The sequence below is a fragment of the Sceloporus occidentalis genome, unplaced genomic scaffold, assembly GCF_023333645.1.
Source record: "Sceloporus occidentalis isolate IW3139 unplaced genomic scaffold, rSceOcc1.0.p SCAF_390, whole genome shotgun sequence".
In the NCBI taxonomy this organism is placed as follows: Eukaryota; Metazoa; Chordata; class Lepidosauria; order Squamata; family Phrynosomatidae; genus Sceloporus; species Sceloporus occidentalis.
The window spans coordinates 14,606-39,122 of NW_028317370.1; the positions used below are offsets into that span (position 1 = coordinate 14,606).

The window sequence follows — 24,517 nt, forward strand, 5'->3', positions numbered from 1 at the left end:
CTCAAACGGTGGGTCTCGCTGCGCCCAACATCTCCGTGCGGGGGGGATCCGGGTCGGTAACAGAACATTAGCGGGCGAGAGGGAGCTTAGCTTTTGACGCTCAGTAGTTTCTGGCCAAGTTCTAGATAAAATACTGCGCTGCGGGGTCACTGCTCCCGAGTCCCCGTGTCTTTGGTGGTCCGTAAGGAAATAGTGGTCCCCAATCCCTCCCGACGCCTCATCGCATGCGATTCTGTCTCATCAGTGGGACGATGCATGAAGGCGGTCCGGCTTTTCCCAGGAAGGGGTGCTTCAGGAGCTCGTTGGCAGAGGCGCGCTGGCCGGGGTCTCTCACCAGCAGACGATCCAGGAATCCCTTTAGCAGCGGAGACACCTACGGAGAGCAGAGGGGCCGTTAGGACAGTCCGGCTAACCTGGCCCCCGGACGCGGTAACCCAGCAACAGTGACTCCCCCCCGATCATATCCAACCCCCCCCCCCACACACACACACACACACACAGACACTCATTAAAACAAAGACAGGAAACAAGCAACCAATCAGGAGGGAGCGTTCCAGGGGCAAATGGCACCAAAAACCATAAAGAGCCCTGGCAGGTAAAGGGTGCTTTCAATAAGAATTTAATGATGCCACATTGTTTCAAATCAGTGATTTAAAAAATAAAATGCATTATAAAGTACGTTTTATGATGTTGCTATGGTTTCCAAAGGTTTATTCTCAGGAGCTGACAATCTACAACAAACATTTTCGGCCTCTGTCTCACGCGCACGGTTTGTTTGTTATTATTTATTATTACTCACGCTGTACTACCGGTAGTTAAATATAGGGTGATTAACTTACACATATACATACATTTACTCATACAGATACAACACGAGTTGAGGACTCGGCCCGTGAGCTTACAATCTAGCCTTACACGTTATACAAAGTTCCTGGCAGGATCGGAGGGCTTTTGAGGGCCGCGCACGTGAGCTTGCAGTCTAAAAGGACTGGTTTTACTCAAAACCCAGAAAGTACTCGAGGAAAGCTTCCTAAAATATTACCTGGAAATTCGGCGCCAAACGACAGCCTCACAACATATACATCCGGGCCATGAGACACCCCATTGAGAAGACATGGCCCAGCGGGGTAAAATCAGACATACAGGCCCCTCGCCCCCCGTCCTCAAAACTCCTGGCTTCCGGCCAATAGAAAACCAGCCGGACCCGTTCCTAGCCAATGACTACTTTGTATATTTACACGTATGTGCGGCTGTACCGCGTGTCCACACCCCATAAAAACACACGCTGGCAAACAGGTTACTCTTATACCGGCGAGTGACGTGCTCCTGTCTGACGGCTGATACACGCATCCGGCGTGCTCCCGTGTATCACGGATGTGGAATCTGTGTCTGCAGACGTGTTACACGCTATCTGCCGGAGATTCTCTCTCCTTCAGGGGCAAACGGAGGCAAATTTCACACTAATAACGTAACACAGAGCAAAGAGAGACCCGAGAGGCTTACAGCACGGCGCGTCAGGGTGGCCGGTGTCGGCAGGGGGCATCATTTCACGCGTGGAGCGCTAAGTGTATACAACAGCGAGACCCCCCCCCAACTCACCTTTTGCACGTTCTTCAGCTTGGGGGGTAAATTGTCTCTGATCATCTTCATCGCCTTCAGGGGAGGTTCATTAAAATAAGGGGGCTCTCCGTCCACCATCTCGATCACCATAATTCCCAGGGACCATATATCCACCTGAGAGAAGAAAGGGAAGGCTATGAAAGGAGGGCACACAAGAGACCCCCTCACCCAACCCCCAAACCGAGAAGCCACAGCGCCTCACCTCTGGGCCGTAAGGCAACCTGGAGATCAGCTCAGGAGCCATCCAGTACGGGGTCCCCACCAAGGATTTCCGGCGCGGCACCTCCTTATTGACTTGGGCACAGAACCCGAAGTCCGAGAGCTTCACCTGCAGCAGGAAAGAGACTGCATTAAATGACGGAGCCGGGACGCCGACAAAGAACGAGGGGCGAGACCGCAGCGAAGACGGACGTGCGAGACCGAACACGGGGAGAGACCGCAGCGAAGACGGACGTGCGAGACCAAACACGGGGAGAGACCGCAGCAAAGACGGACGTGCGAGACCGAACACGGGGAGAGACCGCAGCAAAGACGGACGTGCGAGACCGAACACGGGGAGAGACCGCAGCGAAGACGGACGTGCGAGACCAAACACGGGGAGAGACCGCAGCAAAGACGGACGTGCGAGACCGAACACGGGGAGAGACCGCAGCGAAGACGGACGTGCGAGACCAAACACGGGGAGAGACCGCAGCAAAGACGGACGTGCGAGACCGAACACGGGGAGAGACCGCAGCAAAGACGGACGTGCAAGACCGAACACGGGGAGAGACCGCAGCAAAGACGGACGTGCGAGACCGAACACGGGGAGAGACCGCAGCAAAGACGGACGTGCGAGACCTAACACGGGGAGAGACTGCAGCAAAGACGGACGTGCGAGACCGAACACGGGGAGAGACCGCAGCAAAGACGGACGTGCGAGACCGAACACGGGGAGAGACTGCAGCAAAGACGGACGTGCGAGACCGAACACGGGGAGAGACCGCAGCAAAGACGGACGTGCGAGACTGAACACGGGGAGAGAGCCCAGCAAAGACGGACGTGCGAGACCGAACACGGGGGAGAGAGGGCGCGAGGCAGGCTCATGGACTAGTCCCGTGTTACATGTATACTGTACACAGCATGTTATTCAGCTCCAGTCCCGTGATGAGAGTACGCGCTCAACACATGCAAATTACTGAGTTTCCCCAGCAGAAAGTTTGTGTGTCGCAGAGGTAGTAGATACCATGTGCGGCAGCAATGCAGAGCGTAAAGCGGCCAGACATCACTTATCCAGACACACGCTTTTTGACCTTTGTTGCTGCGACCAGACACTGCGCTCAGCACCAGGCCAGTTACGACCCCCTCCCAAACTGCTTCCCAGCAGCCACGGCGATCCCAGAGGGTGGCATTCTGTCCCCAGTACGTACCCGTCCGTCGTGTGTCAGCAGTATGGAGTCGCTCTTTATGTCGCGGTGTATCACACCCTGAGCATGAAGCACTGACAGAGCCTTCAGGACAGACACACAGACAGCCGCAATCTGCTCTTCATTCATCCTGGAAACAGACATGGCGAAAACATCAACAGAGCAGAGAAGAATGCCGGCGAGACGGGGTGCGCGATCGGGGCGCGCGATCGGGGGGGGGGGGGGCGAAACGAGGCGCGCAATCAGGTATAACCGAAGCCAAAACGACTCCTATAACACAGACTGTCAGCTCTTCAGCCTCGGCTCATATACAGCAAGCTGCTTGTACTCACCTGGTGTGGGTGACTATGTCAGTCAGCGCCCCTCCTTCCAGGAACTCCATGACCACCCAGAGCTCGTCTCCCACCAGGTAACTGTTGTGCATCTCCACCACGTTCTCATGCTGGTAATCCCTCATTATAACCACCTGCAGAGCACAGAAAGCAACGCACCGGGTAACCACCAGATGGCAGCAAACACCACCACTACCATCTGTAACACTCATACCGCCAGACCCCGGGCACCACGACTCCCACCCTACGCCTCTGTGGCCCCCAGGTCAGGACACTAGTAAGCAGATCATCTCACCTCATTGAACAGAAGCTCCCTCCTCTGTTGCTTGCGGAGGTCCATCTTTTTCACGGCCACCAGCTTGCCCGAGCTCCGGATCGTGGCGATGCACACAATTCCTGTGGACCCCTCGCCAATCTTTATGAAGTTCTCCAGGTAGGTTCTGGGGTCACCGGGGTCAACCACCATCTGCAACGCGGCTCGGAACTGCTCGTGCGACACCCGCTGTGGTTCTCTCTGCGGGGAACGGGGTTGCGCGGGGTTCTGCGGCTGGGGTTGCGGGGGCCGGGAGAGCTGGGGGTCGGAACTATGCTGGGCGAGGATCGCGTGGGAAGGCTTCTCCGGGGGCTTGGGTTTCGAATGGCCCTGTTGGGGCCGAGAAGACCCTCTATCCACTGGGCTTTTTGAATCCAGCTGCGCAGCGGAGCGAGAATCCGGCACCTATCGAGAATTATAATGAGGTCAGACACCAATCGGGGAGAAATAATCCTGCAGATCCGGAGAATGGGAAGTCAAGATGGCGGCTCCCATGGGGTTCTAATCCACATATATCACATGCATTAATACGATAAACATGGCTACGCGGGTTAATGAGCGTTAAAACTCACAGCGAGCAGCACGCGTTGTGTTACCTGGTGGCCCGTCCCTCGGCTAGGGTCTGTATCGGCCCTTGGGTAGGTGTTAAACGGTCGCCCCGCCTGCTGCGTCGGCTTTGTGGCCCGCTCGGTGGCCGAGGTGCCTGGTGTTTGTATGCTAGGCCCCGAGAGGGGCCGCTTGTCTCTGGGGGACTGCGGGCTGCCCTCGCCTCCTGCGTAAGCAGACTTTGGCCGGCGCTCCTCTTTGTCCCGTCTCGGCACTCTGTCCGGCGGCTCGCTGTAATCGCGGTCGGGCACCGAGAACTCCCGCTTTGCCTCTGTCCGGTCGTGTGAGCGCATGCCTCTGTTCTCAGGGGGCTTGGGATAGTCCGGTGGGGGCGGACGGTGTTTAGCGCTGGGCTCCTGCCCTCTTGGTTGTTGGGGGGCCGCCCTTTGTTCTTCCCTGTGCCTGTCCTTCGCCTGGTGCTCCGTCCGGCTCCTTTCCGACGCTCGGCCACCGTCCTCGCGTGGCTGCCTGGCACGTCTCTCGCTCGCGCCATTTTCCAGTGGGATCCGTTCATCGCGTGGGTGACACGGGGGGCTGTCTCTGCGCAGGGAGTTGGAGCGGCAAACGGACATGGTGTCAAACTCATCGAGGAGCCAGGCCAAGGAGCCGTCCCTGGACAGCTTGTTGCCGCGCACTATGGTCTGAAGGGAAACGGCCAAGAGTTAGCACTTTGGGGGCAACTAAAGAAAGGGAACGGGGAGATTAAACGGGAGCGGGTGGGGGCGCCCCCCGCGGCCGGGGACCCGGGGGTGGGAGGAGACCCGGGGGTGGGAGGAGACCCGGGGGTGGGAGGAGACCCACGGCCGGAGCCCTGCGGGTGGGATACCTGTCCATCTGAGGGTACGCACCTTCTGCGGGACGTGTGTAATGGTCGTGATGTACGCCGGGTCCACCAGCGGCTTGGGCCTCTTGGCCGACTCCTCGATCAGACTCTGCCATTGCCGAGGGAGTCCGATGAACTTCTGCTCCTGCTCGTCGAAGCCCGTGTGGACCCGGTGCTCGAAGTTCGAGGGCGCCGAGATCTCAACGCGCTTTTTCTTCTTGGCAAACATGGCTGCTAACGGACCTGCGCGAGACAACAGAGGCCCTGCGTGAACAAGGTGCAAAACCTCCCGGGAGCTTGCAATCCACGCCCAGCGACTTATTTCTCAGCGCGATATACATTATTACACAGTTTGTAGCCGTGAGCGAGAGCCCTCCGTGGCGTCACACGCCCCACATCACAGAAATCCAGTCCATTCGCATTATCACGTGACAGCGGGAAGAGACTTCTCGGCAATACATGAGATAAGACACGGGTATTACACAGCCCCCACCCCCGAGCATGTCACGGGTATTACACATCCCCCCCCGCAAGTCACGGGTATTACACATCCCCCCCCGCAAGTCACGGGTATTACACAGCCCCTACCCCCGAGCATGTCACGGGTATTATACAGCCCCCCCCCCCACAAGTCACGGGTATTACACAGCCCCCCCCCCCCCCCCGCAAGTCACGGGTATTACACAGCCGCCCCCCCCAGCAAGTACTTTGCTGGCACAGAGACCCCTGTTATTTTTATTAAAAAAGCCTTTAAGATTCATATTTAGAGGCGGAAACCGGATGAGGAGCAAAAAGGATCCATGAGAGTTCTGAGATGCGACCCGAATCTTCCCCTGGCCGCAGGGGCCACCGGACACAAAAATATTTCAGGGCAAAATTCAGATGCGCAACGTATTAAATAGCAAACGTGGGGTAAAGCTTTAGACGCCGCTTTACCACCACAGCAACCAATGAAATATTCCTGCCCCTCTCTCTCTCCCGCCCCCCCCTCTCCTAAAGGGCCGGCGTTCGTGGTTTGCTTTTTTACCCAACTAGGTGATTTGCTGTCTGTTTATAATAATAATAATAATAATAATAATAAACTACCCCGGCCGGCTGGGGGCAGAAACATGGGTTACGAGAGGAAAAGCTCCTGAAGCCCCAGACAGATCTGCCCGGGGGGGGGGGGGGCAAAGCTGACTGCAGCGCATGGAGATCCTCCAAGCTCTGCCTTTAATTAGTAACCGATTAACCGCATGCCTGAGCGGCCGGGCAGAGGAGGGCCGACTCGGACACGACCTCCGCACTCAGCACATGAGCAGGAGAGGCCGCTCCGCGCCCTCATACACCCCAAATAACAGCGCAGGGTCAGGAGAGGCCGCTCCGCGCCCCTCATACACCCCAAATACCAGCGCAGGGTCAGGAGAGGCCGCTCCACACCCCTCATACCCGCAAAAAACAGCGCAGGGTCAGGAGAGGCCGCTCCGCGCCCCTCATACACCCCAAATAACAGCGCAGGGTGAGGAGAGGCCGCTCCGCGCCCCTCATACACCCCAAATAACAGCGCAGGGTCAGGAGAGGCCGCTCCGCGCCCCTCATACACCCCAAATAACAGCGCAGGGTGAGGAGAGGCCGCTCCGCACCCCTCATACACCCCAAATAACAGCGCAGGGTCAGGAGAGGCCGCTCCGCACCCCTCATACACCCCAAATAACAGCGCAGGGTCAGGAGAGGCCGCTCCGCGCCCCTCATACACCCCGTGCGTTAGAAGATGTTGCGCACGCGATGCACAGATCCCTGCGGCTAGGAGTTGGCGTTTAGAGCCATTAAACAGGACCGGCGGGACGCAGCTGATTAGACGGAAGACACGAGCGCCGCAGACAGACTGCCGTTAATAGAGAAGTTGATTCATGGAACCGCCTTACAGCCTCCTAGAGTCATGGATCATGAGCTTGTCACGGGAGGGTTTGGGTGGTTCACAGGGAGCTAATAAACCATCAAACTCGGCACGTCTCACTACAAGCCTCAAAAGTCTGGGACACACCCGGCGTGCAAACCGACGGGGGACGTTTCACGAGGCCGCCGCCGCATACACGGCTCTCTGAGCTGCAGCCATGAAACACGCGCATCCACTCCGCGCATCCACTCCGCGCATCCACTCCGCGCATCCACTCCGCGCATCCACTCCGCGCATCCACTCCGCGCCGCGCCACTAGCCCAGGGCTGTCAGTGACTTCCTGCATAACATGGGGCAAAGCACGGTATACGGGGGAGGGGCACTCACCCTGACCATCGCTTGCACCTCCAGACACCATAGATCCACAAGACGAGGCGATAGAGGAGGAGGAGGGCAAGGCAAGGGCCGGCCAGGCGAGGATAGAAGCTGCAGACAGTAAAGTCTGTGGCCCCCAGCTTTCTATCCGGTGGTAAAGTCTGTGGCCCCCGGCTTTCTATCCGGTGGTAAAGTCTGTGGCCCCCAGCTTTCTATCCGGTGGTAAAGTCTGTGGCCCCCAGCTTTCTATCCGGTGGTAAAGCCTGTGGCCCCCGGCTTTCTATCCGGTGGTAAAGCCTGCAGCCCCCGGCTGTCTATCCGGTGGTAAAGTCTGTGGCCCCCAGCGGTCTATCCGGTGGTAAAGTCTGTGGCCCCCATCTGTCTATCCGGTGGTAAAGTCTGTGGCCCCCGGCTTTCTATCCGATGGTAAAGCCTGTGGCCCCCAGCTTTCTATCCGGTGGTAAAGCCTGCGGCCCCCGGCTGTCTATCCGGTGGTAAAGTCTGTGGCCCCCGGCTGTCTAGTGGCGAGTTTTCTGCGTGATGATAAAGTCCGTGGCGTCTGCTTCCTCACAGAGTCCCTACTAGTTTCAGGACGCCAGGGAGCTACTCCTCCCTTATCCATGGGAGGGACGGTGGAGGGGAGAGGAGGAGGGCGAGGAATCTGAGGCCGGGAAGATAAATATAAGGAGGGAGAGACGCTGATGAACCTCCTGAATAATGCAGGAGAGCAATAAATCGGGGATTCCTGTAACAGCAGGACAGTCCCCACTGGCTTACGCATACATACATACATACATACACAGACGCACATACAAACACACACAGACACATACATACACAGACACATACATACACATGCATATATACACAGACGCATACACACACACTCACACTCACACTCATGCACACACACCGGCTGCTTTACGGGTTATCCCAGATACTGAGCGTTCCCAAACCCTGCCACGGCTTGCACAGCTACACCCTGGCACCCGTCCACCCACCCCCCCGTGCCCAGCGAGTACAGTCCTGGCCCCCGTCTGCCCACTCCCAGCAGGTACAGTCCTGGCACCCGTCCGCCCGCTCCCAGCGGGTACAGTCCTGGCACCAAACTCAGCGCCTTCTAGAAAGTATGCGGGAGCCGCCAGGAAGCGGCCACGGGAAGGAGAGGCGTTCAGTAAACATGCCCCAACCTTCCTGCCGTCACGGGGGAATTACGCATTATCCCCCAGCAGCTGGGAGTTCATTCATCTCACTGTAAATAACCGGCCCCAGCGAGGGCCAGGCAGCTCCTGATGTACCCCCAGCCGGTGGCAATAAGGGGGGGAAAATCGGACATAACCACTATCAGCATGTAGCGCAGACACGCCACAAACACATTACAGCAACTCTCAGCAACGTAAGCGCCCACCGGCAGCACAAGGGTTACAGCTATGTCAGTATCCACCAGCAACTGAAGGGTTAATGATCTGTGTAGGGTGAGGGCTGATACAGGGTGTTGTAGGACATTCTCCAGGTGGGGGGGGGGTCAGGCATGTGAGGAATGTAAGAGGAGACAGCAGGGACCATCTCCAGACAGCCCCCCTAATCAGCCGGGGGTCTGTAACAGCCACACATCGAGACTAACCACATAACACGCGCACATTCACACACACACCGCGTAACACACGGACATTCCCGCACATTCACACACACCGCGTAACACGCGCACATTCACACACACCGCGTAACACGCGCACATTCTCACACACACCGCGTAACACAGGCGCATTCCCGCACACACACCGCTTAACACACGCACATTCCCCCCACGCACACCGCGTAACACGCGCACATTCTCACACACACCGCGTAACACAGGCGCATTCCCGCACACACACCGCGTAACACACGCACATTCCCCCCACGCACACCGCGTAACACGCGCACATTCCCGCACACACACACACTGTGTAACACACGCACATTCCCCCACACACACCGCGTAACACACGCACATTCCCCCACGCACACACCGCGTAACACTCGCACATTCCCCCCACGCACACCGCGTAACACGCGCACATTCCCCCACACACACCGCGTAACACACGGACATTCCCGCACACACACACCGCGTAACACGCGCACATTCACACACACCGCGTAACACGCGCACATTCACACACACACCGCGTAACACAGGCGCATTCCCGCACACACACCGCGTAACACACGCACATTCCCCCCACGCACACCGCGTAACACGCGCACATTCCCCCACACACACCGCGTAACACGCACACATTCCCGCACACACACACACTGTGTAACACACGCACATTCCCCCACACACACCGCGTAACACACGCACATTCCCCCACGCACACACCGCGTAACACTCGCACATTCCCCCCACGCACACCGCGTAACACGCGCACATTCCCCCACACACACCGCGTAACACGCGCACATTCCCCCACACACACCGCGTAACACGCGCACATTCCCGCACACACACACACACTGTGTAACACGCGCACATTCCCCCACACCCACACACCGCGTAACACGCGCACATTCCCCCACACCCACACACCGCGTAACACGCGCACATTCCCACACGCGGCGTAACACGCGCACATTCCCGCACACACAAACCGCGTAACACGCGCGCACACACGGCGTAAAACGCGCACATTCCCGCACACAACGTAACATGCACACACACACCGCATAACACGCACATTCCCGCACACACACACGGCGTAACACGCGCACATTCCCACACACGGGGTAACACGCGCACATTCCCACACACGGGGTAACACGCGCACATTCCCACACACGGGGTAACACGCGCACATTCCCACACACGGGGTAACACGCGCACATTCCCACACACGGGGTAACACGCGCACATTCCCACACACGGGGTAACACGCGCACATACGCAGCGCGTAACATGCACATTCTTGCACACTAACCACGTAACGCACATTCCTGCGCGCAGACACTAACCGCGTAACACGCACATTCCCGTGCACACAATATAAACGCACATTCATGCTCCATATGTTTCACAGACCAACGAGCAGCTCAGTCCACAAACAATACACGTGCGGTTTCAATCACTGGGGCGGTATAGGAGGGGCATTTTTCCCAGGAGCAGACACTACCAAGAAGACATGGAACTGTCTCCACTACTCTAGGCCAATAAACCGGCCCTGCTTCTGCCATTAATTCCTGTAGCCATACAACCCAACGCTTCATCGCACTGCCTGCTTAGTCCTCAGAATTACCCCCCCCCCGAGCTCCTCTCTTCCGTCGTCACTGACAGCACGGGGGCCTGGGTTGGGATTTTTATGTCCCAAATGCATTATCTTACATTTATCAACATTAAACTGCAGCTTCTGCGCACTCTGCCCCATTCTCCTAATATTAAACTGCAGCTTCTGCACTGCCCCCATACTGCTAACAGAAGCCTTCTCTCACCTTGGTTAGACGAGTGAGTTGGTTTGGGGGTAATACAGACCCTAGACGTCAGAAATGCCCCTGGAACTGCCCTGTCCAGGAAACTCTGTTAGACTGCGGGGTGTAAACGACGAGCCGACTCCATCATAACGCGTCCAGGAGGGGTATTAAGCACAAAGCCGATAACCACCCCCACGCCTTAAACGGTGTAAGCAGCAGATCTGTTCTGTGCCGGGGCTGCTGCCCGGCGGGGGCTTCCCTCCCAGCGGTGACCGCCTGACCCCGTACGGCGACAAACACTTTCACTCCGACAGCAGCAAGCGGCGCAGGACGCAGAATTGCTCGCTACAACAAAACCCGGGACACCTGCCAAACCAGCAGCCTAACTACCCCCTCCCCACGGCGACCAGGAAGCAAAAATGTGTGCGCATTCCATTCCCTTTCAGAACCTTCCATCAGCTTTAACACACACAGTAAGTGCAAGCTCTTAGGGTCAGAGCTTCCACTAGTGAGGATTCCACTCCCACCCGAAGGCCGTTCAGCACCGTGACGCTCCGTGTGTAAATAAAGACCCTCTTAACGGTCAGGTCTGTCTCCACGCGGATGATATCAAGGTCTGCGGAACGGCGGCGATTCCCAGGGGAAGCAGTCAAACAGCAAGCGATTCAATTAGAAGAACAGGGGAGAGCGCGGTGGCTGCAGTTTAATGTTATGAGAATGGGGGAGAGAGCACGGCAGCTGCAGTTTAATGTTAGGAGAATGTGGGAGAGCGCGGCAGTTTCATGTTAGGAGAATGGGGGAGAGAGCGGCAGTTTCATGTTAGGAGAATGTGGGAGAGCGCGGCAGTTTCATGTTAGGAGAATGAGGGAGAGCGCGGCAGTTTCATGTTAGGAGAATGGGGGAGAGAGCGGCAGTTTCATGTTAGGAGAATGGGGGAGAGAGCGCGGCAGTTTCATGTTAGGAGAATGGGGGACAGAACGCGGCAGCTGCAGTTTCATGTTAGGAGAATGGGGGAGAGCGCGCGGCAGTTTCACGTTAGGAGAATGGGGGACAGAACGCGGCAGTTTCATGTTAGGAGACTGGGGGAGAGAGCGCGGCAGCTGCAGTTTCATGTTGATAAGTGTAAAATTATGCATTTGGAACATAAAAATTGAGTGAGAGAAGAAAGAGACGGGACTGGAGAGACATTCAAATATATAAAGGGATTTAATAAAGGAACAGGAGGGAAATTTGTTTTAAAGGAGGAGAAAAGTTACAAGAGACCGGAATCCAACACTAGAGAGTCAGAGACTGAGATGGAATGGAAGGAGGTTTTACTTTACTGAGAGGGGGGTAGATACGTGGAACAGCCTCCCAGCAGAAGTGGTAGAGGGTAATACAGTGAGAGTATTAAACATGCATGGGATAGACATACGGCTCCTGAATCTAAGACGAGACCAACGGCCGATTGAAGTTTGAGTCTTTCCGGATTAGTCTGGGGCCGATCTGCCGGCAGGTTCCGGGTTTCTGTTTCTAGTTACATCCTTGGGGTAATTCCCGGCGACTCGGCTGCTGCCCTCGGCGTGGATGACAGGTGTGGGGGATGGGCTCGGCGGGTTGCACTTGTCTGCGGCCGGCGAGTCGTGGCTCGCACCGAGTCCTTACACAACGGGAGAAGCGGTGCGAGAGCTGCACCTGTTACACCCCGTCACTCCCAAGCCACGGGGGGAGGGGACAGCCGAACTTCCTGCCTCACCTGGGGCAGATGGAGGGGGCATTAACCCTCGTGATACCAGCAGCAGGGGATGCGGCATGAAGGGCGTCTGCTCGGGGCAAAAAGCAACGGGATTCTGCGCAGGCGCAACGGGGCAAAACCGGGGTAAGCGCGTTAACTGGATCAGGGAGCAGAACCATGCGCAGATCATCGGGACCAGTGTGACAGTGCTGAGCGCACCCCGCAAAGAGCCCGGCAGACTATCGCACCGGGTACAGCTATGTAATACCACCGGCAGCTCGGCTCCCATGAGCCACCCCAGGACGTCACATGACCCGCCAATAAATAAAAGCCCCAAACCTTAACTCTCAGCTCGCTAAAACATTCGCACCCCGTGTGAGCCAAAACCAACCGCACCTGCTGACCATCAGGACTGTGGCGCCGACCATCTACGGATCACCCTTACACATACTAAACATTCAGATTCCATCTGAGGAAGAGACCTCTGTGACACTGGAAAATGACTTTCACTAGGTTGAGCCAATAAAAGGAATGAAGTTCGCTAAAGGCTCCTGAGGAGGTGGGAACCCGTAAGTGAGTGAATAAAGGCCCACTTTGCCCCCGTAAGGGCAGCCGCCTCATTTAGCTAAATGTCCCAGGAGTTAATGAACCAAAGCGCAGAGAAGACCTTCGGCAACTGACCCCGGGCCAGGCCGCTCACCCATTCCGGGCTTCAATGCTTCGTAAAGTAACACAGATGCGCTTAATACCCCCGCCCGGTAAAACTGCCCTCTGCCATTACACAAATACTTCCCCCACCCCTCTTCTTGCCCTCTCACGCCCCGACAACCCCCTCCTCTTCTTGCCCTCTCACGCCCCGACAACCCCCCTCCTCTTCTTGCCCTCTCACGCCCCGACAACCCCCCTCCTCTTCTTGCCCTCTCACGCCCCGACAATCCCCCTCCCTCTGGTTTCTTACCCCTCACAACCCCCTCCTATTGCCCCATCTGCTCGCTGCCCGGGTGGTACCTGCCCCCGCACTCTCTTCTCACAGTCCTCCGGCCGCCGACGCCATGTTGTCCTAGAAGCTCCAATATCCGGGAATTCCCGACTCCCCTAGCGACCGCTGCATGGCAACGCCGCAAGCTTCCGCGGCACCGCCCCCTCATGCCAGGCGCACGCTCATTGGTCTAACCATCTGTCAGAAAGCGCTACCTTCCCAGCCAATGACAGCACTCGCGTCATGAAATCCGCGCGTTCCTATTAGTTGGAGCGGTTACTTACTTCAGGGATTCAGTGGGCACTGGGTAATCCATGCACTTAGCGTTGTGTCTTCGGCGCGGCGGGCGCTTGAGCGGGGAAACAACTTTACTCGGCGCTGTAGACGGGGTGACCCCATTTCCAGCGTTTCTCTTTTTAGAGACCATGAAGGCTTTTCGCTGAAGGCGATACCGTTTATTGGCCAACACAGAAGTTGTAAAGTTACCTGAGCATGCAGGGCCTCAGACGTCTCTTCATCGAATGGCTCAATTCATAAATTTTCACGCAAAAATATTCCAGTAAAGGGATATTTACGATTAACCCTTCTGTACCGAGACGTATTGTGAGGGTTATATGACCCCGTAACGCATTCATGTGCTCCGACGGCAGCCATCAGCATTTACGTGAAACACAGAATTAAAAGAATTTGTACCGCAAAGCATTGAAATTTAACGTTTCTTATAATATTGAGGAATTCATTAACTAATTTAATTACATTGTAGAAGAAGTAAGTAGAAGTGGATAAGGGTGTCTCGGTGGACGTTATCTACTTGGATTTTGCCGAGGCGTTTCACTCGGTTCCACACAATAGGTTAGAATTCAAACTGACAGAAATTGGTCTAGATGCAAATTCTTGTTCTTGGGTAGAACATTGGCTTAGTGATAGAGTAAAGAGAGTCATAAATGGTAATTTTTCAAGATGGACAAAAGCGCTAAGTGGTGTCCCTCAGGGGTCTGTTCTGGGGCCAATTTTATTCAACAAATTTATAAATGACCTGGCAATAGGCAAAAGTCATGTTTCTGTGTTTGCAGATGACACTAAACTCTGTAAAGTAATACAATGTGAGCGGGATATGACTTAGCTGCGGAGGGATTTAGATAGACCGGGGGGGCAGGCACACAAATGGCGGATTAAATTTAATGTAGATAAAAGCAAAGTTATGCACTTCGGGGTAAGGAACGCACAAGCAATTTACACCCTAAATGACTACCATTGAATTAAGGATAACGACAAATGAGAAGGATTTGGGAATTGTTATAGACAACAAACTCGGCAGCAATGTCGGTCAGCAGCTGCTAAGGCCAGTAAGGTATTGTCATGTATAAAAAGGGGTATCAATTCGCGGAATAAAAATATAATTTTGCCTCTTTATATATCAATGGTAAGGCCGCACCTTGAATATGCTGTGCAATTTTGGGCACCTATTCTAAAGCAGGATATTATAGCACTGGAAAAGGTGCAGAGGCGGCTACAAAATGAATAAAAGGAACGGAAGGTTAACTAATTTAAATCTGTTTAGAGAAACGGCACCTCGGAGGGGATATGATGGAATTATATAAATATATTCAGGGCTGGTATAAACCATTGTGTGGAAATCTATTTATAAACAGGACTACGCATAGGATGCGGAGTCATGCGTTTAGACTGGAAGAAAGGAGATTTAAGGCAGAGGAAAGGGTTTTTTACAATAAGGACATGGAATTCTCTGCCTGCAGAGGTAGTTTTATCAGACTCCATACAGACATTTAAACAGCAGCTGGATGAATTCCCGGCAAAAACATAACATTCAGGCATATAATTTTTAAATTATGGGGAAACAGCTTCTTGATCCGAGGAGAGATCTGCCATTCTGGGGTCATGAAGTATTTTTTTCCCCTAGTTTGTTGCAAAATTGGAAAGAGAAGGAGATCCAGCGAGTGTCCCATAATCAGATGGCTACCGTGGAAACAGATCCCAGCAAGTGTCCATAGACAGGCTACCATGGAGGAAGAGATCCAGCGAGTGCCCCTTGGTGATCACAGACAGACTACCACATAGAAAGAGATCCAGTGAGAGTCCTGTGGTGACCATAGACAGGTGGTTACCACATAGGAAGACATCCAGTGAGTGTCCCATGGCGATCACAGGCATGGTACCACAGAAGAATTCCAGACGGGGGAAAAGAGCACCCGACCGTCCTCACCGCTTGTCCTTAACCAGCCAAAAGTCATCAACTATTTGCCCGTTCTGGAGGAGAAAGATGGGCCATTTAGTGGCGGAGACATGACGTTTTGCTTGTTCTAAACACGAAGGAGGAGCGTGTACCTGATCGTCGGAGAGCTGCTGGATGTGAATGTGGGTCTTGTTGGTGATGGCGATCCGAGTGTATCCGTAATCTTCAACCCTGAGTGCGCTCCACGGCCGCTCCGAAGGGATGAAAGGATCCAGCCTTTCTTTACAGCCCTGGTGGGGGGAGATGATAGACATATGATGTGTTACAGGCTCCCTTATCACCCCAGACCCCGTTATGATGTGTTCCAGACCCATCCATGTGCTTACCGCAGACCCCGTTATGATGTGCACCGGAGCTCCAGGGTTTGTATATGGAGCTTCTGGGGATCCTTTATAAACCTGAAACAAATGAAGATTGACTAAATATTGGGGTTTTTGGGGAGATCCTCATCTACATGATAATAACCCTGAGGCAGGCAACAAGCTACATGAAATAGACTGGGTTTATTAGCCCTGTGGCAAATTGATTTGCAGAAATGCTAGTAGGTACGAAGCAAACTTATGGGACAGATAGTTGTGTGCAGATCTAAATCGTCTAGATTGTAAGTTCTTGGGAACAGGGCTCACTGCCTCTTTCAGGCTCAAGCAAGGGGATACTATGAATAATCCACTCACCGTGTGGTTGTACACTGGCCACAGCCGCTCGTAGGAGTGCTCATGTGCCCAGATCTCTAAATCTACCCCTGAAGAGAGAGACAGAGTGGAGTGAGGGGCAGAGATGGCATCTGTCATATGGCATTAACTGTCAAACCTGTCCCCTTCTGCTGGACTCAAACCCCCATCTTCAACTGGGGATTGATGGGAGTTTTAAATCAAGCCAAACCCATTATCCTGTTCCCCATCAATCCCAGCCAAACCATGAAATGTGCTACCCCTTGCTTCATATTCCAGAGCTCAGTTGTCCCTTCCCTGCCTGATGGCAGAGCGGCCTGTGACCCTATGAAACCAGGATTGGGTATAATACCGAATTTAAAGAACAGGTCCTCCAAACCGTACTGCCCACCAGGAAGGCCGGTGCGAACCTGAAAAGAGAGAGAGTGTTAGGAAACCTCTGTACCCAGATAGAGAGCCCTATTTTCAGAAAGAGAAAGTGAAGAACCCTTGTGGGGAGTACAGAGAGAGAATGCTGGAAACAAATGACCTCTTCCCCGTCCATCTCTGTCCCTATCTTTGTTGATAACCCCCCCCGTGCCCTTAATCGGGGGTCCTCACCACACTCTCATGCTGCACGCAGTCGTCCTGGTCATTGTTGGAGCAGTACATGGGACGGTGACCCATCGTGATAATCCAGGGCCGCTCCAATCGCCAAGACGGTCTGGTGGCCTCCTGCAGGGAGAAGATCCAGAAATGTAAACTTCTAACAAACTGCTCTCCATTGCATCTTAAGAGCTTTCCGCTTATCGTTGCCAACTCACACGGCTACAAGTATTTCTCACCTGAAGAAGAGGCCCCTGCGGCCCTGAAAGCTAATGTTACTCTATATCTTTTTCCACGTATAAAAAGGTATTTACTTTAACTGAAGTTTAACGCTTCTGGATTTTTGCCCTCAGTGTTCCTCTGGCTCAATCGCCTTCCTCCAATTCTGGACTTGGTTTACTAACCTGAAGATCTCTCTGCAGCCATTTAAACTGCTCCCCGACCAGCTCCTTCCCGTACTTTGGGTAGAAATAAACCTCCGTGGAGAGCGAGATGATGTGTGCAGGGCCCAGGTCCCAGCTGGGGAGACAAGACAAGGTAAGTAGCCGGGACATTGAGAACATGCGCCTGGTTTTCTAAAACACACAGTCCCAAATCCCCTGCCGTGGAGCGTCACGTAACATTCCTCATGTCTCTCATCGCTCACTGATGTCCCACGTGCGCTAATGTCGAGCTGCCCGGGGATGATTAGTGATGTCATACCCTGAGCTTGCTGTGTATGACCTAGTTTTTTTTTTTTATTGTCAACAGGCCAGTCACGGGTTGGAACTGGTTAAGTTTCCCCTGTTTGTGATTGTGCTCTATAGACGTGGCTGATGTCACAGCTGAGACCACCTCACCTGTACCACAGACCCTCGGTGTCACCCGGCATCGTGAAACGGTTACGGTAATTGGAGAAGTTACTGAAAAACAAGACTTAGATTAGACCAACCGGCAGCAAAAAAACATGCAGAACCGGGGTGCGAGCCACGCATACGGGAAGCCTGGGTGAGGATATAGAAGCGTGTTTTATGGATACAGATATGGAAGTGATACTCACTAGGCCTCTTCGTGGTTTCCTGGGCAAGTCATGTAGGGAACGTACGCTGCCACTGACTCAATCTGCCGCATAAACTCATCGCCCACTCGAGCGTTATCCTGGAAGGGGTGGTAGGGATACAGGTAGTTACTGAGTGTTGACATTTAATGAGTAAAGATGCCGTCTGGTAGGTCTGATGCCACGTGAGTGCGAGTGGCCTCCCTTTAGTGGGGCGAGCCACCTATGAGTGGGCTGGACCCCAAATGAATGTGGTTGGACTCCAGTGCTTACCTTGTCCATGTCATATGCAAAGTCTCCTGTAAGAGAGAAAAAGTGAGGCAGTGAACCTTAAATTCACCTTAACCATGGCACATGCTGACACCGAAGCCCACACTTACCAACGTGAAGTATGGCGTCATACATGTCCATCTGCGTGTCTTTCTGGAGCCGAGACAAGGACTGGGCGTTCTCGTTTCCCATATCCCCAAACACAGCCAGACGTGGACCCCACGACGAACCGCCTAGAGTAGCTCGGAAGTAAAACGTGGGGCTCCAACCACGCTCGCTGCCACAATGATAAACTGAAAGAGAGGGGTAAGTACGAGCCAGAAAGGTGAGTGAGCAAGCCGAGTATGATTGGTCCATACAAAGATTATTACACAGAGAGCGCAATAAATCTGCTTAAATGCACCAATCAGAAAGGCAGTGCCAGTTTTTTGTTGTTATTGTTGGTGGAAAGGCTTGGCACACTTTGAGTTCCGGGTAATAAGGGAGTGAGTAATGTCTGACGTGGCTCGTTATAATCCGGACAAAATGCCTCCGCACACAGCGCAGTTACCATAACGTCGCCCAGATTCCCCCAACAACCCACAAATCAAGGTCCAGACGCACAACGTATATCTTCTCACCGTATCTCCCGCCGGGTCGGAGGTCACGCAGGGTGACTCTGTGAATGTACATGGACCGGCGCATCCAGCCTCCATCCACAAACTGGCTGGCATTGCCATACGCTGTCGTGTTGAAGGAGGGTGGCCCTGGCAGGGCGCTGTACTCCACTATAGAGGGGGTCCAGCTATATGTCGTCCAGGTCACAGTCATGGAATTGGGGTCACCTGAGCAGAGGAGACAGTGTGAAGGCAGTAGCTACAGGGTGGGTGAGCAGGGAGGGCTGCAACGTTGCACTCACCGGTGAGGGACAGATGGACCTGTTCTGGTTGTTCTCTGACAATGTCCACACCGCTCACCCACGGCAGAGACAGAATTAGAAGCCTGACAGCAGCAACCAGCATCTTCGCACGTGGAATACAGGAGCGTTAAGACCTGCGACGTCCACTAAACAGCGATACGCTATGGATCTGTCTCCTAACGTGCGTGATCGCTGCACACGGAGAAAAAGTCCCACAAGATGATTTCCACGAGAAGACCCTGTGGAGTTCAACTTGAATCTTATAATCAGAAGTCAACTTCCTTATATCAAAGTGTATTCTGTGTACCTTGTTTGATATGGAGCCATGGACCCGCCGGGTCCCTACTGGTCACCCGTTAGCAGACCGTCCAGGTCACTATGACAGATCCCAGTCGATCACCAGTTAGCAGACCGTCCAGGTCACTATGACAGATCCCAGTCAATCACCAGTTAGCAGACCGTCCAGGTCACTATGACAGATCCCAGTCAATCACCAGTTAGCAGACCGTCCAGGTCACTATGACAGATCCCAGTCGATCACCAGTTAGCAGACCGTCCAGGACACTATGACAGATCCCAGTCGATCACCAGTTAGCAGACCGTCCAGGACACTATGACAGATCCCAGTCGATCACCAGTTAGCAGACCGTCCAGGTCACTATGACAGATCCCAGTCGATCACCGGCTGTCCAAACAGGGAAACAGACTGACCAACTTATCAGCTGACTGAGACGGAAACAAAACAAAGGGGAAGAGCCAGGATCCTGCGGTGGCCTCCACTCTGCCTTCTTGTGGCATCAGCAAGTAATGCACCAGTACAGTCATCAGACATCCTATACTATTATGCGGAGGGCAGTTGGGGCAATTGAACCTATGATTTGAGGAACATTGGTCCACTAGCAGTGTTTGTGTTGTAGCATGGATGCTGTGGGTCACCTGGGAACAGGTTACCTACAGCTCTCAGCAGGATGGTGTAATGAGTAAAGTTTGGAGTTTGTTTGACGTACTGAGTGATAAAACCCGCGATAGTCAGGTGTTTGAGGATCCTGGTCACTATAAATTTAATGGTGGCCATTGCCATCTGATTGACCTCGTCAGCAAAGTCTGAAGCCAAATGATGCCGTATTCTATGTAGATCTTGGAGCTGGACATGGCATTAGGGGGGAAGCTTGGATGTCTCTCGGAGTTGGTAGGTTTTAACTGAGCGTCTGGAATTAGAATAAGAGGGAGATGGAACGTGGTAGTGAATTCCAGAGACGCGGCAAAGTCCTAAATAAAGGAGCGTGAATAGGGGATACCGGTAGAAGAGAGACGCAAGTCATGGGAAGAACGGAGAGGGCGAGTGTATTGGCACGTAAGAGCAGATATATAGATACAGTTGTTCCGGACTCTATAGGTCAAACATTGATGCGCATGTAGAGTTTGTTAAAGGCATTGAGATGTTCCTCAGGAGTTTTGGGACAATGTTCCGAGGCGTCAAAATTCCTCAACGGCGCTGAGGGATACTGATCCAAAACGACAGGGCGCATCTGCTCAAGGTGGTGCAAACGTGTTCTGAGTCTAAGGGGACGGTTACTTCTCCAGACAGGGGCGCTGGGCATAAAATTCTTTAATTTACACTGCACCAAAAATGATTCAAACTATATTTTCGTTTGTTTTTTGGTCCGTTTATTTCCTGATTCAGATTTTTTTTAATTCAGAAACATAATTTGTTGTCAAGCGCTTTCGCTCAACATCTCTCTACCTTCCCCGACAACCTCTTCTGTGTATCAGCTTCTTGTTCCGCAGGATTGTTCTGGCCTCCATCGCACCAGAGGGGACAACCTTTCCCTCATTCCTCCAATTAGGGGGCGGTCCGCGTGGGAAGAGGTCAGAATAATGCAGCGGAGAGCCGGGAGCAGCAGTCCGGCACATAAGGAGAAACAGAGACACGGAAGTGGTTGTCGGTAAAGGTAGGGGGAGAATGTGAGTGAACGCGAGAAAAAAAAAAAAAGCTTCTAATTTTCTTCTTACTTTTTGTTTCATTGGGAACCCCCTTCTAGTTTTCAGACACTTGTATGAATTGATTGCAACACAAAGCTGTACTTAATAAACCGCAAATATATCAAAGCAATGTTTTATTTCATCCCTCGGGTTTCCATTTATTGAAAGTCAGGTGTTTGTTAAATAACCTGCGGGGTCCCAGATTACCCCAATGCTGACCGCAACTGTAAAAAGCCCTTCCAACCCCCAAAAATACTGAACTTGAGTAACTGCACCCCACCAGAGGCTCTGAACAGGTAGAACCGACCTCCTGGCATTCAGAATACGGTGATTTCAGAAATAAACGAGAATATTTGGGATCTGTGAAATGTCATGTTTTCGAGGAGGAGCAGGAAAGGCATTTACACATCGAGCTTTAGAGCCAGTGAGTGCGAATAATAAAGGCTTCCCCCACCAGCTGGGAGAGCGCACACGCAAACATTTACACGTCTGACGATGACACAGCAGGCTGACTGCACCAATCTGCGGTTACAAACTGCCCCATTGGGGGCTTCCTGCCAGGAAGCAATGCCCCATATACCCCCAGGAGGCTGAGGCACAGAACATTACTAGGTTTTCTTTTTGACATGGGCACAGTCATATTTGCCCCTAACCACCTTGAGTTTCACCCCAGGCAGGTCCTGCGTACGGCCTCCCTCCACCAGGACGATGTTGTGTTCTTGGAGGTTGTGGCCCTCCCCGGGAATGAAGCACACCACCTCTTTGCCGTTGCTTAGCCGCACGCGAGCGCACTTGCGATTGGCAGAGTTTGGTTTCTTCGGCTTCCGGATCATGGTTTTGAGCACAACGCCCTTGAGCTGAGGGCGGCCAAACGTGGGTCCCAGTTTTGGAGGTGGAGGCTTTGGCCTGCCCGCACGGTGCATCTGGTTCAGGGTGGCCATGGTCCGAGATTCCAGGGGGGCAGGAATCTGGAGACTCCTCTGGGTGCCAAACCGGAGCATTGAGAGGCCTGCGAAGAACAAGCAAGTAAACAAAGTCAGTACACGGAGGGGTTTCCCCGGATTATGAAATGCTTAAAGGGATCCGCAGCCTTCAGCAGGTAGAGCCAGTGTCGGTGCACAACGTGGCCCTCAGGTGTATGATGTGTTTATCTTTAAAAGGCCCGTTTAATGTCCCAGGCAGTCTATTTTCTAGGTGCTTTAACAGCTTAGTGACCTTAGGACATACTATTACGTCCTATAAACCAGCCCCAAGATGATATAGGACAGTACGTCTTATGGATTTCAAACTGGCAAGGAGGTTTCTCTGGCGGTACACGGGAGATCAGGGTGTTATTAGTCAGCCTGGGGTCTCCCCTGATTGTCAGCATCGCTAGCTTCCCACTGACCAATCCGGTGTGACGGTGCTCACCATGAGGGATCTCCAGTTTAAAAGAAAATATTGGTGAAAACCCATTGCCCCTCCCACAAGAAATAGATATATTAAAAAAAAACAAAAAAAAACCTCTGTTGCCACCAAGCCAAAAAAGCCACATGGCAGGAGGGGAAGGAGTTGGGGGGTACAGAAAGGGCCATATGTGTATGGGGGGATACTGCACCTCAGTATTTGCAATGGAAACACCCCATAAGTTAAAGTGACCACTCAGCATTAAAGCGTCCCTTTGGGGCCCTCGCTGCCACTGACTCACCCAAACGCCACGGCGCGGCGGCCAAGCTCAGGATCCCAGAACCGGACATCTCGGGGCAGGAGACGGTCACCTGGGGAGGAGAGACAGAGAGGGTGCGTGACACACGTATCTCTACTCCTATACACAGAGAGCCAAGTATATACTCAGCTCTGTACACATTCATATCACGCCGACTAGCGTCATACAGAGAGATATATATATATATATTTTAATATCACGCCGATTAGCGTCATACAGAGAGATATATAATAATATCACCCGACTAGCGTCATACAGAGAGATATATATATTAATATCACGCCGATTAGCGTCATACAGAGAAATATATATTAATATCACGCCGATTAGCGTCATACAGAGATATATAATAATATCACCCCGATTAGCGTCATGCAGAGATATATATATTAATATCACGCCGATTAGCGTCATACAGAGAGATATATAATAATAATATCACCCCGATTAGCGTCATGCAGAGATATTAATATCACGCCGATTAGCGTTATACAGAGAGATATATATTAATACATACTTACAACGCTCACCTCATACGTGTAGGCCATTACCAGAAAATACCATTACCCAACTGTCAGCCTCACTCGAACCTCTCTTACCTTCCATGTTAACCCTTTCCTGCCCAGACACAGCAGCCTCTTTTTACAACAACACACTTGCTTCATCCCTCGACACCATAGCTCCAATTACTACAAGTTACCCCCGACAATTTAAACGCCAACCATGGCATACCAAAACCACACGGTATCTTCAGAAGTGCTGCCGCACAGCTGAGCGCTACTTCAGAAAATCAAAATCCAGCGAAGACTTTACTCATTATAAATTCATGCTTCACACCTACAACTCTGCCCTCTCTCTCGCCAAACAGCTCTACTTCTCCACTCTCATATCCTCTCTTTCTTCCAACCCACGACGCCTTTTTTCTACTTTCAACTCCCTTCTCTGTCCCTCCACACCCACACCACAAACCTCTCTCACTGCCCAAGATCTTGCTACCTACTTCAAAGAGAAGATCGAGACTATTAGAAAAGACCTCTCTTCCTTACAACTCCCTCCTACACCACTCACCACCACCCTCTCTACTCCTACTATACTAACTGCCTTTTCCCCTACAACCAAAGAAGAGATAGCCACTCTTCTTTCTTCCTCTCACCCAACAACCTGTCCCCTTGACCCCATCCCTTCACACCTCACAAAGTCTCTATGTCCATCCCTTGGTCCATCACTTACCCACCTATTCAATCTTTCTCTGTCATCTGGATCTGTACCATCTGCCTTCAAGCATGCGCTAATCACACCAATTCTAAAGAATCCTTCCTCAGACCCCGTCTGTTTGACTAACTACCGCCCTATCTCTCTGCTTCCTTTTACCTCTAAGCTGCTTGAACGGATTGTGTACAATCGCCTCACTAACTTCCTCTCCTCTAATTCCCTCCTTGACCCTCTACAGTCTGGTTTCAAACCCCTTCACTCTACTGAAACAGCTCTAACAAAAGTCTCCAATGACTTGCTCTCTGCCAAAGCTAAAGGTCACTACTCTATTCTAATTCTACTGGATCTCTCTGCTGCTTTCGATACTGTTGATCACCACCTTCTTCTTGACTCACTTGCTTCTATGGGC

The 24,517-nt window shown here is 52.9% G+C and overlaps 3 protein-coding genes across 5 annotated transcripts; all 3 read right to left on the minus strand.

Moving 5' to 3' along the window:
* Nucleotides 1-217: 217 nt before the first annotated feature.
* On the minus strand, nt 218-5,329 carry LOC149273233 (serine/threonine-protein kinase PAK 4-like). 3 transcript variants are annotated; one of them, XM_089506534.1, is made up of 8 exons: nt 5,126-5,329; nt 4,268-4,918; nt 3,654-4,049; nt 3,359-3,492; nt 3,030-3,156; nt 1,823-1,948; nt 1,600-1,734; nt 218-373 (listed from the first exon to the last, which is right to left on the minus strand). In XM_089506534.1, exons 1-8 carry the CDS (start codon nt 5,327-5,329, stop codon nt 218-220), a joined length of 1,929 nt encoding a protein of 642 aa, XP_089362660.1. The 3 variants fall into 3 exon arrangements, with proteins under 3 accessions (XP_089362660.1, XP_089362659.1, XP_089362658.1); XM_089506533.1 differs by having other exon boundaries at nt 3,654-4,076; XM_089506532.1 differs by having other exon boundaries at nt 3,654-4,076; nt 4,256-4,918.
* Nucleotides 5,330-15,714: 10,385 nt separating this feature from the next.
* LOC149273234 (acid phosphatase type 7-like) lies at nt 15,715-19,311 on the minus strand. The gene is made up of 13 exons (XM_089506553.1): nt 19,209-19,311; nt 18,931-19,134; nt 18,421-18,603; nt 18,314-18,339; nt 18,044-18,141; nt 17,844-17,906; nt 17,409-17,523; nt 17,020-17,133; nt 16,772-16,829; nt 16,423-16,490; nt 16,075-16,146; nt 15,841-15,978; nt 15,715-15,762 (listed from the first exon to the last, which is right to left on the minus strand). The coding sequence occupies exons 1-13, from the start codon at nt 19,309-19,311 to the stop codon at nt 15,715-15,717; spliced, it is 1,290 nt and encodes a 429-aa protein (XP_089362679.1).
* A 2,488-nt stretch (nt 19,312-21,799) lies between these two features.
* Nucleotides 21,800-23,444, minus strand: LOC149273235 (small ribosomal subunit protein uS12m-like). The gene is given in 4 exon segments (XM_089506554.1): nt 21,800-22,146; nt 22,149-22,171; nt 22,879-22,948; nt 23,414-23,444. Coding segments are annotated over 4 exon segments (471 nt in total).
* Between the last annotated feature and the right edge of the window lie 1,073 nt (nt 23,445-24,517).